This window comes from Euprymna scolopes, chromosome 42 (genome assembly GCF_053919585.1).
Source record: "Euprymna scolopes isolate OS-2025 chromosome 42, ASM5391958v1, whole genome shotgun sequence".
In the NCBI taxonomy this organism is placed as follows: domain Eukaryota; kingdom Metazoa; phylum Mollusca; class Cephalopoda; order Sepiida; family Sepiolidae; genus Euprymna; species Euprymna scolopes.
Genome location: NC_136523.1, coordinates 30,218,900 through 30,237,412, shown reverse-complemented (window position 1 = coordinate 30,237,412; position 18,513 = coordinate 30,218,900). Strand labels below are relative to the sequence as shown.

Below are 18,513 nucleotides of genomic sequence, written 5' to 3'. Positions count from 1 at the left end.
CCATCCCTATTTAAGTTAAAACATACTTACCAAAGTATTATTATGTACATCTATATCAAAAACACTTATAAACGTTTTTTTTTTTTATTTTAAAATTCTTTATTTCCATACTTTGTGGACCAGGCGCATAAGCAGACCCCACAATTTTAATGAATCATCATTATGCCAGATCAAACATACCCATTCCTGTGTCTCGATACATCTTCTATTATTATATGTGATCAGTTTTCTATAATAGTCAACCATATAGGAGCCTATTCGTGACCAGACACACACAAACGTTCAGCTTTATATTATAGATATTGAATAAAGGTCAGTTTCATAATTAATCGAATTGGGCTCCTTTCTTTTCTTAACATGTTTTAATGCTCTTTTTAAAAATGCTGTCATAGTATCGAGAGTAACAGTTTGAAAAATCTTACCTACATTGCCTGCAGGCATTTTTCAGTAAACAGGCCTTCTATATCTTGATGGCCATGGTATGGCATGATGGTCTTCTAAGGAAAATCAGATCATATGGTATTACTAGAAGAATATATAACGTAATTAAATCCTTCTTGAAAGAAATATCCAGGTTGCCCTCGACAGTCGTACATCTAAACAATATGATATAAATGCGGGAGTACCTCAAGGGTCTATCCTAGGACCCTTATTATTCCTAATATTCATAAATGACCTCCCTGATAAAATTGTCTCTGAGATGGGTATATTTGCTGATGCTCTATAACAGGCATAAAGAGAAAACAAATGAACATATATCTAAGGAATGGCAGAAACACTAGAGGAAGATCTCCAATCTTTAGTGGAATGGGGACAAAAATGGATGGTCACATTTAATGCTGCCAAGACTAAGCTTGCTTCCTTCAATAATTACAAGAAACCTTCTCTACCACCAATTGCAATGGCTAAAAACACATTACCTGAAAGTACTTTCTTTAAACTCCTCGGCCTAACGTTCACAGAGAACGAGTTGGAACAGATACATTGAAAGCATTGCCAAGGCTACTGCAAAGAAGGTAGGCTCTCTCTACCGTGCTAAAAATATACTTACACTTGAAAGTATCATGTATCTCTATAACGCCACCATTCGTCCATGTATGGAGTACTGTTGTCACATTTTGGGCTGGTGCATCTGTTACTAGTTTCTCATTCCTGACAGGGTTCAAAAGAGAGTCGCCAATCTGATAGGTCCTCAACTATCATCTAAGCTTTAGCCTCTGTCCCATCCATGAAATGTTGCATCCCTCTACCTGTTCTACAAGTATTTTAATGGTGAAAAAAAAAAAAAATCTGCCAAAAACTTTCAACACGTGCAATGAACACTGACAAAATTGGTATCGTTGTAAAAGTCAGTCTCTCGAACGAAAAATATTTAAAAATTGTCCAAAAAGATTAATTCTTTGACCTCAAACTTGACTGAGTTTTATGAGGGGTCAGTTTTTTCGTCAAAATTTTTAAAAAGTCATTCGCCTTGCAATGACTAACCTTATTTTGAACGTTGGTAACACCGCATGTCGCTGTGGGCGCGGGTCAAAGCAGTTGGCTTTTTTTTTCATCTTAATGTTACAGGTTCGAGCCTGGCTACTTCGGCTAATTTTTTTGTTTCTCGCTTGACTGAAACATTTTTTTAGGGCTCCGTTGCTGAATACCCTCACCATAAAATCTCTCCACACCCAGGCAATGCAGGGTACCCCTGTTAGTCTATTATAAAAATCTCAAACGTCTGTGTGTTTGTATACCTGCTAGAAACTTTTGCCATTGGTCCAGCATGAAACTGGTACCATCTTAAAGGGCAATGCTCTGGATGCAAATGTGAAAATTAGAAAAAAAATATTCATTCTGTGGGGGTTAACTGGATCACTTTTTGGAAGAGGAGGTCTGTTTTTAGTGTTACTTTTTTTGCAAGTCAAACATGCATATAAAACTAAAACTATGCTTAAAAGTGCTTATTTTGCAACGTTATGATGTCATAAGCACTCATGGCAATGTGGGCAAAAGCACTTGTCCATAAGTTTTTGCCTTCTTCGCAGCCAATCCGGCTCATTTTTTTTTTTTTTTTTTTTTTGCGGTCGCACAGGTACTCCCTAATATTTTGATTGAAAGAAAAGTTGTTGTGATCCATTATTTTTTGAGGAGGGAGGGAGGGAGAGGGGTTACAGTGCACAGGTAAGTACTCAATATTCAGAGAATAGCTTCTTCTCTATTTGTATACCTTCTGCCGAAATATCTGTTGGGGAGGTTGTCATGTATTTCTTCTTTTTTCGGGTGATTACATTTTTGTGTTTTTATCCGTTCTTTTATTTTTGAAATTGTTGTGGGGTAATGATGGAGTTGACATATAATAATGAAAAATTGCTCAATATCCTTAGTATAGCAGGTGCGTCCAAACCCACCTTCATGTTGACCCGGGCAATGACAGGTATCCATGCTAGTTATTACATAAAGGGCAGTTGTGTGTGTGTGTGTGTGTGTGTGTGTGTGTGTGTATGTATGTGTCCAGATAAAATTAAAAACTACAAAACAAACACCCACAAAGTTTGCATATTTCTGATCAGCATTACTCGAAATGAATAATATTAAAAATTTAGAAAAAATGTTTATGATTAATCCTAAACAGACGCAGATTTCATCAGTGTGTGTGTGGGGGGGGGGCAATTTTGCAGCAATATTATCTATATATATAAAAGCGAAAATGTGTGTATGTTTGTTTGTGTGTATGTATGTTTGTGTGTCTGCTAAAAACTTTTGACAGATACAACAAAAATTCACAAACTTGGTCTCATATGAAAGCCCCACCTTCCGGACGACAAATATCGAAAAATTGGCCCAAAGTGACCATCAGAAGTGCATCAACTGATCGATTTTCTGCAGGGGGAGGGGGGGGAAAGTGACATTTTAATGTTAAACATTACATATTTTTAAATCGATTTATAACTGCCCCCAAAAAATACGGCCGCCAAGTCTTCTACATAAAGTATACACGCGGCCGTTTATTTTGGGTCAACTTGTATTTAAAACCCGCTGAGTCATGTCACGTGATCTTGACGTCAGCAACCTCTAATGGCGATCTTAATTTACAATTTAAAAATGTTGTTATCGGTAAAAAAAATTAATTAAAGCTAAACTATGAACTTCTACGCTATGGCAACGTTACCAAAGTTATTACCACATTCAAAATAGTTAGACTCGATAGTTAAACGAAAAATAATAAGCCAAACATGTGAAGTAAAAAAAAAAAAAAAATATGCTTACAAAAAATATTAACAAACGAAGTTTTTAAAAATAAAAACAGCCAGACGCCATTTTTCAGTCTTTAGAGTAAGGCAGACGAAGTGAGAGAGAGAGAGAGAGATGTCTAGACAGATTCGACAGGGGGGAGGGTCAACAACGCATGCGTCAGATGACGTCATGACCTGATTTACTTTAAATAGTTGATAAACCGAACAAACTTTATATACGCCGCTTTAGCGTAGGTAGTTAAGGGTTGGTTCATTATCTAAACGTTTTGGGTTCGAATCGTGGTGTGAGATGTCTTTTGTTTTTCTTCAATTTTTTACATTTAAATATTGACCCCTGTATTATTTAAGCCATTTTTCATGTAACGTTCGTTCGTTTTTCTGTTTTAATTTGTGTTTTACTCCCTGCTTAACTAAAACGTTGTTTTCTTTTCTTACTTCGCTTATAACAATGCTGTCATCGTCGTAACGCTCGATGACTTTCAAACATCTTTCACTTCTGGCTGGCCGATTTTATTTTCAAACTTCGCCTCAGGGGTTCGGCTTCGCCCCCCCCCCGGTTTCTTTTTTATTTAACACGATACACCCCTACAAACACCCGGGCAACGCCGGGTACCCCTCGCTAGTCTATCTATATATAAAAGGCAAAATGTGTGTGACCATTTTGTGTATGTCTTCAAAAGGCTTTTCGAGCACATGCTCCCGGGTTCGTTACTATCGCTTACAACTGTTTATATGGGTCCTATATCATAATATGTAGGATTTGGGAACGCGGGTCGTCTCTAGATTTATTTACATCGACTTTTATGAGATTCGTGCTGTTTCGCTTTGTCCTCGGTTCGTCCTCCATTTTAGTATAAATACAGTGAAAAACGTTAGGTTCTCGGCTTTTGCTCTGCTTTCCCCCCCTTCCCACCATCATCTGGGGTGAAGTGAAAACTAAAAATAACGATCGCGCGATGACCTCATTTAGCGTCGTCCTGTCAATCAAACCTCTTTTAGCTTTATAAGCTTTAACTTAACACGCTAATCAATTACTCTCATTCGTAGTTGGCATTGGTTTCCATCTCCGCGTCAAAGCTTCTGGGTTAAATCCCTCCTCCCGACTAAACATATTTTTTTTATTACTTCGCTTATTCTTTAGTTTACCCCCCCCCCCCTACACAGGTTTATTTATGCCATTTTTTTTCCGTTTTGGTTTTGGATTTTTTTTTTTTACATCGTCTTTTTTATAATATTCAAGCAGGATTATTAATTACCCCCCCCCCCCATACACACACCTACAAACACCCGGGCAATGCCGGGTACCCCCCCCACTAGTATATATATAAAAGCGAAAATGTGTGTATGTTTGTGTGTCTGCTAAAAACTTTCGACAGACAGAACAAAAATTCACAAATTTGGTCTCATATGAAAGCCCCATCCCTCGCCCGAAAAATAGCGAAAAATTGGCCAAAAACGTTAATTTTTTAACCCTGAAATCAACACTTTTCTACATGGGGGGGGGGGGGGGCAACAAAAACCGTCCTCTCATGACGAGATCAGTTCTACGCATGCGTCAGATAACGTCATGACCTGATTTAGTTTAAATATTTGAAGACCTGACACAATTTCATGTGTGTCATGTTAGGTCAGTTGGTTAGAGCATTGGTTCATTATCTGAACGTTTTGGGTTCGAATCGTGGTGCGAGATTTTTTTTTTCTCTCGATTTTTAAAATTTTAATATTGAAGGAGTGTTATTTAAGCCATTTGTCACGTTACGTTCGTTTTTTTTTTTTTTTTTTTTTTTTTTTTACTTCGCTTATTCTTAGGTTTTCATTAACACTCCCAACCGCGACCAATCACACACACCCAAAAACACCTGGGTACCCACCGATTTTTAAAATTTTAATATCGAAACAGGCTTATTTAAGCCATTTTTCACATGTTTTTTTTTGTTTTGTTGTTAATTTTAACCTTCGTTTTCTGTTTTCTTTTTTCGATTTTTACATTTAACATCAATCGTTTGCCTTATGTTAGTTTTTTTTGTTTTTTTTTCGATGTTTCGAGCTCTGTGCGAAAGAACCTCACGGTAGGGAAAAAGATTAAGGAGAGAGAGCATGTTAGAGAGGATGATCACGATAGAAACGTGGATGACGTGCCAGAGAACACAGACACGTTTTACTCAAGAAAGTACCCGGAAATAAATGATATTGAAAAAAAGAGTTGAGTTATTACTTGTCTTATGTTCGTTGTGACATACTCTGCTTTGTGTTAGGTCCCAGTAGGTACATTGGTTTGGTTGGTTGTTTTTGCTTTATGGCATATCAACCCTTTTCAGTTCATTTAATGCCAAATCCAGTTATTTTGAAGAAAATTTTTTAATAGAATATATATTTTTTTTTTTAAGCCATTTTCTATTTAACAGATACGAATCCAGTTATTTTGAAGAAAATTTTTTTATTAGAATACATTTTTTTTTTTAAGCCATTTTCTATTTAACCAATAGTTGGGACCCTAAGATGTACTGCCACACCAGGTCAGAGTGGACCTGGGAGCAATGGCAATTAAATGGTGGCTCCACACTCTCCAAAGCCTGCAAGCTGGGGCCTCACCATTGGATATAGTTTAAGGTCATATCCAGGACCGGTTGGTACATTGGGTAGCCCTGCTTATATATATATATATATATATATATATTAAGTAAAGTGATTTTCAATTTAAAAATTAAAAAAAAATTTTTTAAATTTAAAAATCAAATTTTAATTAAATTAAAAATCAGTTTCATAAGAAGGAACAACAACAAAGTCAATTATCTGTACGATCGTTTCGGAAATCCGTGCTTTTTATTTGTGGTATACATGAAGTTATGTAGAACAATTATATATAGTTTTTTTGGTAAGCACGGTCTCCTTATCAGCAAATTTAGGAGGATTTTTATTGAATTTAAAAGACACCATAAATAAACCTAGCATTAAAAGTAAGGCAGATGAATCTGAAAAAATTTATAAGGAACTTGAGATGGAAAGCCTACCATTTTGATAATTACCAAAATGAAACCACAGAACCAATACACCACCAACCTGGAGAAATAAAAGAAACTATCCCCAGACAAGACAATGAAGAAAGAAAAGCAGCGAAATACTACAGACTAAAAACATACAAAAACCCTAAGAGAAACATAGACACTGAAAATTTTGAAAATGACTTAATCAACCTGATTAAAAATATTAAATTTAAGAAAAATAAAAAATATATCACTCCAACACTTAAAAAAATAAATAAATTTTCAAAATCTATTTCTATAAGCCACCAAAATAAACTCATAGTACCGGCAGATAAAACTGGAAATTTCTACACAATGGACTATATACAATATAAAAATCTAATATATAAAGAACTTAATAAAAATTATAAAACTACTAATAAATCAGCACTAAATAAAATAAATAATGATGCAAAAAACATTTTAACTAAACTTAAAATAGATAAATACACAGAAATAACGGTACCAGGTACCCCGAGATTTACTTTAAAAGACCACAAACACAGCTCCAATATTAACCCTACTATTAGACTCATTTGCCCCTCGAAATCAGATATAGGACTGGTTAGTAAAAACATATTAGATAGAATTATCCCCAAAATTAAATCCATAATAAAATACCCACTATGGCAATCTTCTAACCAAGTAATCGACTGGTTTTCTAATATTCAAAATAAAAATAATATTAAATTTCTTTCTTTTGACATTGAATCATATTACCAATCTATATCACCTATCCTACTTAATAAATCTCTATTAATGGCACGAAAATTAACTAATATAACTCAAGACGAAATTAAACTAATACTTATAGCTAGACAGTCTTTAATAACATTTGATAATAAATATTGGACCAGGAAAAATACCCCTAACCACTTCAACATTTTAATGGGATCGACGGACTCAACTCAGGTCACTGATCTAGTTGGCCTTTTCCTTTTAAATGAAATACATTGTATACTCCATAAACAATTCAAACTTGAAGGAGGGCTATATAGAGATGATGCACTTTTCATAACGAATTCTACTAATAAAAATTATGAAAAAGCAATTAAAGCTCTACATAAATTATTTAAAAATTATGGACTTAGTATAAAAATCGACCCTAATAAAAAAAAATTGTTAATTTCTTAGACATAACCTTAAATCTTGAAAATTCTACCTTTGAACCATACCATAAACCTAACCAATCACTCCTATATGTCCACAATCAATCAAACCACCCTAAATCAATATTAAAATCAATAGTTCCCAATATCGCTCTAAGAATTTCTAGACTGTCTTCTACTAAATCAATATTTACCAAAAATGAAAAATACTATAATGAAGCCCTTAAAAACTCTGGATATAATTCACAAATTAAATTCATAAATGAAAATGATAGAAACATAAACTGCATTAAAAATAAACCTATTAAGAGCGTAATAACATATAATATGGCAATGTCTTCCCGTATACGAGTTAAGAAAAATAACCAAGAGACAAAAAAAAGATAAAACCAAACTACAAATATTAGATAATAATACAAATAAACAGCAAACTAAAACCCGTAAACGTAAGAATAGACACAAGGAGATCCTATGGTTCAACCCCCCGTATTCCAAAAACCTAGAAACAAACATAGCCAGAGAATTCTTTAAAATATTAGATAAGAACTTTAAAGCCCCCCATAGATATAATAAAATTTTCAATAAGAACACAAGTCTCTTACTCTACTATGCCTAACCTTCATCAGAAAATAATTAGCTCTAATAATAAGAAAATTAATAAACTACAAAATACAACTATACAAAATACATCGGACTGTAACTGTAGAAGAAAAAAATAAATGTCCCCTACAAGGCTCATGTAAAATTAAAAATGTTATCTATAGCTGCACAGTATCAAAAACTCCAAATCTACAAGAACCTATTAACAGCCATAACTCAACTACCAGATTAAATAATAACACCAACTTAAATCAATCTACCGATCAATTACTAATCAACCCACCACATAATAATCCAACAATAGACCTAACGGAAAATAATCACAATAATCAAGAGGTAATATATATTGGTTCCACATCTGGCCCAATAAAACATAGAATTTTAACGCACAAACATTCTTTTAAAAATAACTCTCTATCAAACCAAACTACTCTATCCAACTATATTTGGCAACTAAAAAATAGCAATATTTCTTTCAACTTAAAATGGCAAATAATTGAGACTTGCAAATCATATAAACCAGGAGATAAATTTTGTCCACTATGTACAAAAGAAACCCTAAAAATTTTAAAATATGAAGATATAAAAATACAACCAAACTAGTAAATTCAAGACACGAGCTTCTGACATGTAATCATAAACGTTGGTTTAAATTTAATAAATATAAACCACCTTAAATCATTAAAAATTACTCATTAGTAAAAATAGATTACAATTTTTTTTTTTTTTAAATAAATTAAGTTAGACCAATTACCTCCCCTAGACCCGTAAATCAAATAATAAATAAAGTCAATAATACATGACAATTATCTCCCCTTAAAAACTTGCAAAATAAATACCTCTATCTATATATATTAACTGTAGCGTCTTTAAATCAAAATACGCTAACGGAAACAATTTACTGCACGAGCGTCACCCTTTTAAAATTCATCATTCAATAAAATAAAAAGCTATAGCAAACATCTAAATGACTACTTTAAACACAGTTCCTGATTTCAAAAAAAGAAAAACTAAAAGGTAACTATCTCTATATATTTTTAAATCAAATTTATTATATAAATTCAAAAATATATATTTTTTCTACTCATTTCTATCTATAACCTATATTAATTTTCTTATAAATTTTAAATCCAAACCTTTTATTTCAATTTTTTCAGATTCATCTGCCTTACTTTTAATGCTAGGTTTATTTATGGTGTCTTTTAAATTCAATAAAAATCCTCCTAAATTTGCTGATGAGGAGACCGTGCTTACCAAAAAAAACTATATATAATTGTTCTACATAACTTCATGTATACCACAAATAAAAAGCACGGATTTCCGAAACGATCGTACAGATAATTGACTTTGTTGTTGTTCCTTCTTATGAAACTGATTTTTAATTTAATTAAAATTTGATTTTTAAATTTTAAAAATTTTTAAATTTTTAAATTGAAAATCACTTTACTTAATATTGAATTAGCTCTAGGACATTTAACTATCGAGCTTATTATATATCTAAATTACAACGAGCATTTCCTGTATTTTAATTAAACTAGTAATTTCACTGTTACATTAAAATACACTTAGCTCTTTAGACTATTATTCTAATCTCCTTTAAATTATATATATATATATATATATATATATATATATATATATATATATATATATATAATGAATTGATGGTAGTTGAAGCATAAAATGATTGTATCTTAAAAAAATATTTTTGTTATAATTCAGTATTTTGAATGTCCTGTGTTCTTTATCAGGAATGATTATTAATGAAATCGTATGGTGATATAAAAAAAAAAAAAAAAAAAAAAAAAAAAGAATGAACCTATCAAAGTATGGAATATTTATACATTAAAATCAAGCTATCATATGTTTATGTTAGGGAGAGAGAATGTCAGAGTGTTGTTTAAATTTGCTTAGAAAGTGATTTTGAAGTGATGTGGTTATTTAGTTTTTGGGGTTAAGTGTAATAATTTTTGGATTTAAAGTTTCTGGAAGTCTTTTAGTGTTTGCCTTTGGTTGCTGGTCTGTGTCATGTTTGTCTAATCTTAGACCTTATAAATAAAACTAATACTGATACTATTTAGATCTTATGATTTTTTGTTGCTATTTTTGTGTCCTTAGCTTTTTCACAGTATCACTAATTTTCTAAAGTATCCTTGACTTAGTTTTTCCACTGTACTGCAGTTTCACCAATTTTATTAAATGTCCTTGATGGCATCAATTGAAAAACAAAAATGTCTGATCATTTGTATAAATATTGTTTATTCTTCCAATTTTGCTTTTGATTGATGCCAGTCAAACAAACTTCTGGTGATACAAAGAAACTGCAGTAAAGTTTTAAAGATAGATATATTTTATTTTGATATAGATCAATCTGATAGGATATTAAACTCTGTTCAAGAACCGATGTTATCTGTTCTGATTTTTAGAATTTTTGTTTGCGCAGGCTTGTATATTATGATTAATATATGTTCTTAAAATTTCCTATCCACATCTGCATTATTTAGAGAATCATCAGTGTGGAAGATAATTGTGCAACTGGTAAGACAATTTAAACCTCAGACCTAAGTTTACATTTTAACTTTTGTCTGAACTCCTAGAACCATGCAGTTAACCTAACAACCACAGTGAAAAGAAAGAAATTAAAGTTTAATTATGTTTTTGCAAGAAAACATTCCTAGAAGGCTATCATAAAAATGTGCTCATCAACGTGGTCAGACAAAACTTTACATTAAACATTCAATTTGATAATAATTCATTTAAAGAGCCTGCCCCAGCATTTAGGGAGCTATAAACAATATGATAAATATATTGTTGAATTTCTTATTCACATGGGAGAGAAAAAGAAAGCAAAGGAAAAAAGTCATGTCAATCTTCTAACCTTTTGTTTTTCAAGTTGATTTTGCAGAGCTTTCTTTAAAGACTGATCGGGCTCGGCATAAGAAACCTTCTCTTTTTCTGGTTGTTGAGAATCCTCCACAGCATTCCCCCTCCATTGACAGAAACTGTCATTTGTGTTTTCTTTCTCTTCGGCTGATTTTGTCTTTACAGAAGAAGAAATAACATTCGTGTTGGTTTCATTTGGTGAGCGATGTTCGGATTTCTTCTCTGGCTCTTTTGTGTGCTGAAAAAGAAAGAATAATACTGTTGTGAAGGAACATAACTGGCTATACACCGGTTACAAACTGTATATATATATTGGACTGTTTGGCAGACAGCGGCAGACAAGCAGTCGCAGTAAGACGGATAGTCTTACGTGTTGATTATCAGACTTTCTTCCCCATACTTGTTACTATGTACTTCTATTTACCTTAGGCGAGCAGCCTTACGTTTCTGTATTATAAATAAACCCCATTACACATACCACTCGGTGTAACTCACGTTTGTCTTTATTTCCTAAGTATTTAGGAATATAACAATGGCGACGAAAGGATGTTCTTTCTCTTAACAGAGATAAATTACCGTACCAAGGACTGTGTACAATGCAAGGATTTTTTTGTTTTACGAAAAAAACAAACTACACAAGGATTTTTGACCACGTGCGTCAATGAATTTAAAAATTTTTCCTACCTAAAGTAGCGAAAAGTACGGATTTTTCTTCGTAAAGAACTCACAAGAAATTATAGAAACATGTTCAAGGTAAAGTGGAATTTATATTTATTTTGACAAGTAAAAAAAAAAAAAAAAAAAAAAAAAATGGTCGCAAGTTGAATTCGAAACTACACTAAAGGATTACGAGTTTCGAAAGAAAAAATATAAATACAACGACTATTGTACCATTTTATGCCACGTGGGAACGGCAGCCATATATTTTTTTTTTTTTTTGGAAAATTAATTGTTTGTTATTGCCTTTATATAAATAATTGGAACTATTTGTCGTGGGAAGTAAGAAATATTTTGTGTATGAACTTACGTTGTTGAAAAAAAAAAAAAAAAAGAATTATTTTACAAAGCCTGTTGAATTACTATGGATGAACTTTGTTGAAACGTGTTGTGTCTGCATATTGCTACTAATTTACGATATACGTAAATTTACGATTTTTCTTTGGAATTATTGTGTAGAATTCGAAAAGACATTTTTGTAGTAGAAGCTAACATGGAACAATTAGCAGAGTTAACTAAGGCTCTAGCCCTTAGCATCCAGGAACAGACAAAAATGACTCAACAATTTTTAGCGCAACAACAACAACAACAACAACAACAAATTCAACAACAACAGCTACAGCAACAGCTGCAACAACAACAAGAAAGAACACAAAAAACTTTAGAGGCACAACAAGAACAAACAAACATACTACAACGACAAATGTCGACACAGCAAAAGAATTTAGAAAAGCTAATTCTAACGTCGACCGGGAAGAAGACTAATTTTTCTGCCGAGGGTATTTCAAATTCACTAACGGAATTTCGTTACTCCCCGGATACTGGTGTTACTTTCCCTGCATACTACAGAAGATACGAAACAATTTTTACGAAAAGATGTTTAGACTGGACCGATGAGGAAAAAGTTACCCTGCTACTACAAAAACTGGGTACTGATGAAAACACCAAGTATGCAAATCTAATTCTACCAAAAAAACCGGAGGAGGTTTCGTTCGAGGAAACAATTAGTACCTTGTCGAAAATATTTGATAAAAGGGATAGCCTATTTCACTCTAGATACAAATGTTTGAACATTCAGAAGGCAGAAGCTGAAGACTATCTAGAATATGCTTGCACTATAAACTGTTTATGCGAATCATTTAAATTGAATGAAATTTCCGCAGACCAATTTAAATGTTTAATCTTTGTACAAGGTCTCACAGCACCAAGGGACAAAGATATACGTTCACGGATCCTAACAATTATGGAGGCGGATCCTAACATAACATTGCAAAAAGTCACTGAAGAGTGTCAACGTCTGATTAACATAAAGAAAGACAACACTCGCATTGAAGAGAAAAATATTTTTAAGGTGCAGCAAGTAAAAAGGCAAGGGACCACAAGAAAGTCCAGGTTCCAAGAACACAGGATCCTTAAAGGATACAAAGACCCAAAGCTAAAGTGTAAATGTTGTGGTAGTTTAAGACACAACAATAAGACCTGCTGGTTTAGGAACAAAATATGTTATGAATGTGGTCTCAGAGGTCACAAGGGAACATACTGTGCCCAGAAGAAAAGACAAGGGACCGATAATGTAAATACGCTTCGCATGAATAAAGAAAAAAGCTGCGAAAGACGGAAATATGTTGATGTTCGGATAAATGGACATCTGGTTACATTGCTTCTGGATAGCGGTGCAGATATTAGTATTATAAATGAAGATATATGGAAAAGGATAGGTCGACCTGAATTAACGAAAACCAGAAAGACGGCGAGAAGTGTGTGCGGCAAAAGATTAGAGTTCAAGGGAGAATTAAAATGCAAAGTGACATTCGCTAACCAGACTCATAAATCCAAAGTGTACGTCGTACCAGGAAAGAATACATGCCTGTTTGGGGTAGATTGGATTGTCCTGTTTAATTTATGGGAGAAACCCATAAATTCGTTTTGTAACGTTTTAACTGCAGAAAAAGCAAACCAAAGGGAAGACTTCCTGAAGGATTTGAAAACTGAATTTCCCAATGTTTTTGCCGAAGGACTAGGACTCTGTATTAAGACAGAGGCAAAATTTGAATTAAAGAAAAATGCCACTCCAGTATTCAAACCTAAAAGGAATGTGCCTTTTTCAGCGATGGACGCAATCGAAAAAGAGTTGGATAGACTTCAACAACTGGAAGTCATTGAAAAAGTTAACCACACAGATTGGGCAAGTCCAACCGTGTATGTAAAGAAAAAAAAATAACAGAATAAGGGTCTGTGGAGATTTTTCAACGGGTTTAAATGACTGTCTATTGGACCATAATTATCCCCTTCCGTCCGCAGAAGATCTGTTCTCTAAGCTTAACGGAGGAAAAAATTTTTCTAAGATAGACCTCTCAGATGCTTACTTGCAAATTAAGATCAGCGATGAATGCTCCAAATACTTAGGCATAAATACTCATAAGGGCATTTTTAAGCTAAAGAGGCTTCCTTTTGGATTAAAGGTTGCTCCTGCTATTTTCCAGCAAATTATGGACACGATGCTGGCAGGGTTGGAATTTTCAATGGCCTACCTTGACGATATCCTAATTAAAAGTGAAAATTTGCAAGATCATAAGAAGCATGTAAAAGAAGTATTCAAAAGAATACAGGAATTTGGTTTTAAATTGAGCCCAGAAAAATGCGATTTTTTTATGAAAAAAATTAAATATCTAGGTCAAATAATCGACAAAGAGGGTCGAAGACCGGATCCACAAAGGACTGAAGCAATTGAAAAGATGCCTGCTCCAGATTCAGTGACAAAATTAAAATCGTTTTTGGGATTAGTTCAATACTATGCAATTTACATCCCTAACATACATAATTTAAGAGCTCCTCTTAACGAGTTACTGAAAAAGGGTGTTAAATGGAACTGGAATAAGGAATGTGAATCTGCTTTCCAAAATATCAAAAGATGTCTACTGTCAGACTTAGCATTGGCACATTTCAATCCAGAAAAGGAACTAATACTAGCAACGGACGCCAGTGATTACGGTGTTGGCGCTGTATTACTTCACAAGTATGAGGATGGTAGGACAAAAGCTATCGCCCATGCTTCAAGAACGTTGGTTGCAGCGGAGAAAAATTACAGCCAAATTGAAAAAGAGGCGCTGTCGATAATATTTGGAATTACAAAGTACAATCGATTTCTCCATGGACGATCTTTTATTTTGCAAACCGACCATAAACCCCTACTTACCATATTTGGATCAAAGAAAGGCATTCCCACACATACTGCGAATCGATTACAGCGATGGGCTGTAACCCTCTTAAACTATCAGTTTAAGATGGAACATGTATCCTCAAAAAAGTTAGGACACGCAGATGCATTATCACGGTTGATCCCTAAAAGAAGCGAAAGTTTCGAAGAAACGGTAATTGCTGCGCTTAAAGACGAAAGTGAATGTACAAGTTCAATGTGTAATATGATACGTGAACTTCCGGTAACTTTCGAAAAAATAAAAAAAGAGGCAGTAAATGACATTTTCATTAAGAAAATGAAAAATCAATTGGGATGGATAAAAAAAAATAAAAAGGTAGATCAAACAACGCCTTTTTCCATCTGTGAAGATGTGCTCATGTATGGTGAGAGGATCGTAATTCCACTAACGTTACAGAGGAAAATTCTGAAGGAATTTCATACAGGTCATCCGGGCATTTCGAGAATGAAATCCCTTATGAGAGGATATGTGTACTGGCCTGGTATGGACAAGGAAGTTGAAAAATGTGTCAAGACATGCAGAGGATGTCAATTAGCAGCTCGAGATCCTCCAGTAAAAACGACGCCATGGCCAAAGACGGACCTACCCTGGTCACGTCTGCATATTGATTATGCGGGACCGATAAATGGTTATTTTTACTTGATTATTGTAGATTCTTTTTCAAAATGGCCAGAAATATTTAAGTTTAGACATCCAACAGCAAAAAACACTGTGAGTGCGCTTAATGAAATTTTTAGCCGTTTTGGAGTGCCAAAAACCTTAGTGAGCGATAATGGAACAGCATTTACTGCTCATGAATTCAAAGAATTCTGTGACTCACTAAATATTCTACATATGACAACACCTGTGTACCATCCACGATCGAATGGGTTGGCCGAAAAATTTGTAGATACGTTTAAAAGGGCACTTAAGAAAAATCTTACTACGGACACAGACGAACAATGTATTCAAACATTTTTAGCAATTTACAGGGTGACACCAAATCCTAATAATAATGTCAATTCTTCCCCGGCTGAGCTAATGTTTGCAAGAAAGATAAGATCTGTCTTCGATAGGCTGCTACCAGAGAAAAAGAAAGTTTTCAAAAAAGAAAACCTTAATACCAAGTGCTTCTCCCCAGGTGAAAATGTATATTTCAAAAATTTTCAAAATGGACGAAATCAGTGGGTTGAAGGTATTATCAAAAAAAAGATTTAAGTTGTAGCCAGCAAACTGAACAGCTGGGCTGGTCAAGCGCTCCCGACCTGGGGGCATTTCAGGGCCTGATGTTATGATGTTGACTGTTAACAGGTTTTGTGACTTTTACTTGGTCTGGTCAGACATCATTCTCTGCTTGTAGTCAGTCACCTTAAATTAGACAGTGTTGGTTGTGAACTGATGAAATTAATAGTTTGTTATCTTTTTTATTATATATATATATATATATATATATATATAAATAAAATGAACTCATTTTTCCCCCTGTGATTTTGACCTTAATAGGATTAAAAATCAAGACATTTCATGCAAATGTAATATGCACAAACTGCAGCACAATATCTGAGGTTTGTGTAGGCATATTACCTCTCCACTTCCTCGCTAATCATAGATTCCTATATTTTTTCTGTTGAGAGTTCACTGCCAAAATCGGTTAAGATCAATGGAAGTAGTAAAATCTTTTCTCTCTAATAAATTCCTCCTTCCCCCTGCCACCCATTTACACTGTTGCATGATCGTTCACAAGAGACAGTTAAGAATGAACACTGGTTTCGGTTTTCTGTACTTCGTAGTTGCTTAAAAAAACTGGAATGGAATTTCACCATGCCTTTCCGTTCTATGCTTCCTATTGGGTGAAACGCACCACCAAATTAACCGATAGCGACATTCCCACAAACATTAATTCTTATCTCACGGTTACTTTTACGTTGCTTAATTACCATTTATATTACTTCAACAATTTGCATAGCATACTATTCAAACACTCTCTTACAGAAATTTGTGTTCTGCAATACGACTTCAGTTTACACATAGAAAATTGCATTTACTAAAAAAACCCGAAACGAACCTTTGATTCCATGTTTTACTACAAACTCTTATTTACGTATCCAACTTTAATTATGACACGCTTGTTTCTCTTTCAGCATAGCCTCACCGAATTGAAGGGTTATTTATGCTATTTTTTTTTTCGCTTTTCGCTGTGTTCTTTTGTTTTTGTTTATACGAACACATTCATTTTTTCCCCTTATTTTTGCTTTTCCGATTTTTTTTTTTTTTTTTTTTTTTAAAGAAGTTTTACGTTTGTTCTTTTCTTGTTCACATATCCCTATTTCGAATTCATAACAGCAGACCAACATCAGTGGACTTTTTTTTTTTTTAACCAAAATGGTCATTTACAAAAGTTTAACCGATTTCAAACTGATATAAATTATTAAACATTAAAAGTAATTAAATTAAAACAAAAATCATTTTTATTTAAAATTTTTTTTTTATCGATGGTTTATTTAAAGATTTGATTACTATCAAATGCATGAATATTACATAAATCACAAATATTTTTTTTAAATTGTAACCACTTAAAACTTTTTCAAATTTATAGCAGTGGGCCAACGTCAATGGATTTTTTTTTTTCAAACTGATATAAATCATTGCACAATAAAAATAATTAAATTAAAATAAAAATCATTTAGTAAGTGTAGTCAAATGCATCTTCATTTTCATTTTTTATATGGCCCAGGCATATATATGTGTATGTAAGAAAACAAATCTTTAAAAGGAATAAAAAAATACCAACTTAATAACATTTTGCAAATCGTTTTTCTAATAAAAAAGCTTTGCATATCACAGTTTTCTCACTGTTCATTTAAAAAGATATGTTTCTTTTAAATTTACCTTTGGAAGCTCTTTAAAATGATTTTTTTTTAGTTGCTCCACTGGTTTTTCATAATCTACTTGTCGAGCCTTGTTAATTGGACTTTCACGCCACTGATTAAAATTAATCAACTTTTTTTCATTCAGTTTTGCTTGACTGGACGCTGCTGGAGGATTTGTTTTTTTACTGGATTCATGCAGAGATTTGAAAGACAATTCCATTTTGAGGGGCTCAGGATCCTTGTGGGGGAAAAAAAAGAAAAAAAAAAGATTTATATATACAAATTCCTTTGGAAAAGACTCAGAAACAAGAATACCTTCAAGTAATACATTTATTAAAGGATAATTTTAGGTTGCTTTATTTTATTGTATGTCAATAAAAATTGATTTTAGATGAAAATTTACTCTCTTCATTAATTAAGGTTTACATAATATTAAAAATAAAATATAAAAAGCACTAATATTGCACTAACATGAATCCTTGTTTATAAAAAATTTATATATATTGTGATGGGAATACCTAGAGGGATTATAATACAGAAAGAGCTACAGCAGACAATGCCCACACATATAACACCCGAGCAAAAGCAAAGCAGGCGAATACTCCATCCAGTCTTCTATAGTGTCACGTAGGCCAAATATCACCTCAAGGACACAGCGCAAAAGAGGTTAACGTTGGTGTGAGAAAAATAAAATCATGTGTGAAAAAAACTTGGTGAAGTCAGTCAGAAACATGCAGGCTTGAGATGAAGACATAGAATACTAATCGTCTCACTCATGGGCCTCGAACGACCCATGGTTGCAAAAATGTAATCGAATACTGCAATGGAAAAAAGTTAGCAACATACAGACTTTTCAAACTTGACAGAAAAGGGCA

The 18,513-nt window shown here is 33.3% G+C and overlaps 1 protein-coding gene across 1 annotated transcript in view; it reads right to left on the bottom strand.

The window, feature by feature from the left end:
- The window catches only part of LOC145266984 (transcription termination factor 2-like), a 135,439-nt gene that overhangs the window by 92,957 nt on the left and 23,969 nt on the right, over window positions 1-18,513 (bottom strand). The window contains exons 5-6 of the mRNA XM_080122827.1: window positions 17,658-17,876; window positions 10,850-11,092 (exon numbers count right to left, since the gene is read on the bottom strand). Coding sequence (XP_079978953.1) covers window positions 10,850-11,092; window positions 17,658-17,876 — 462 coding nt within the window. The remainder of the gene's footprint in view (window positions 1-10,849; window positions 11,093-17,657; window positions 17,877-18,513) is intronic.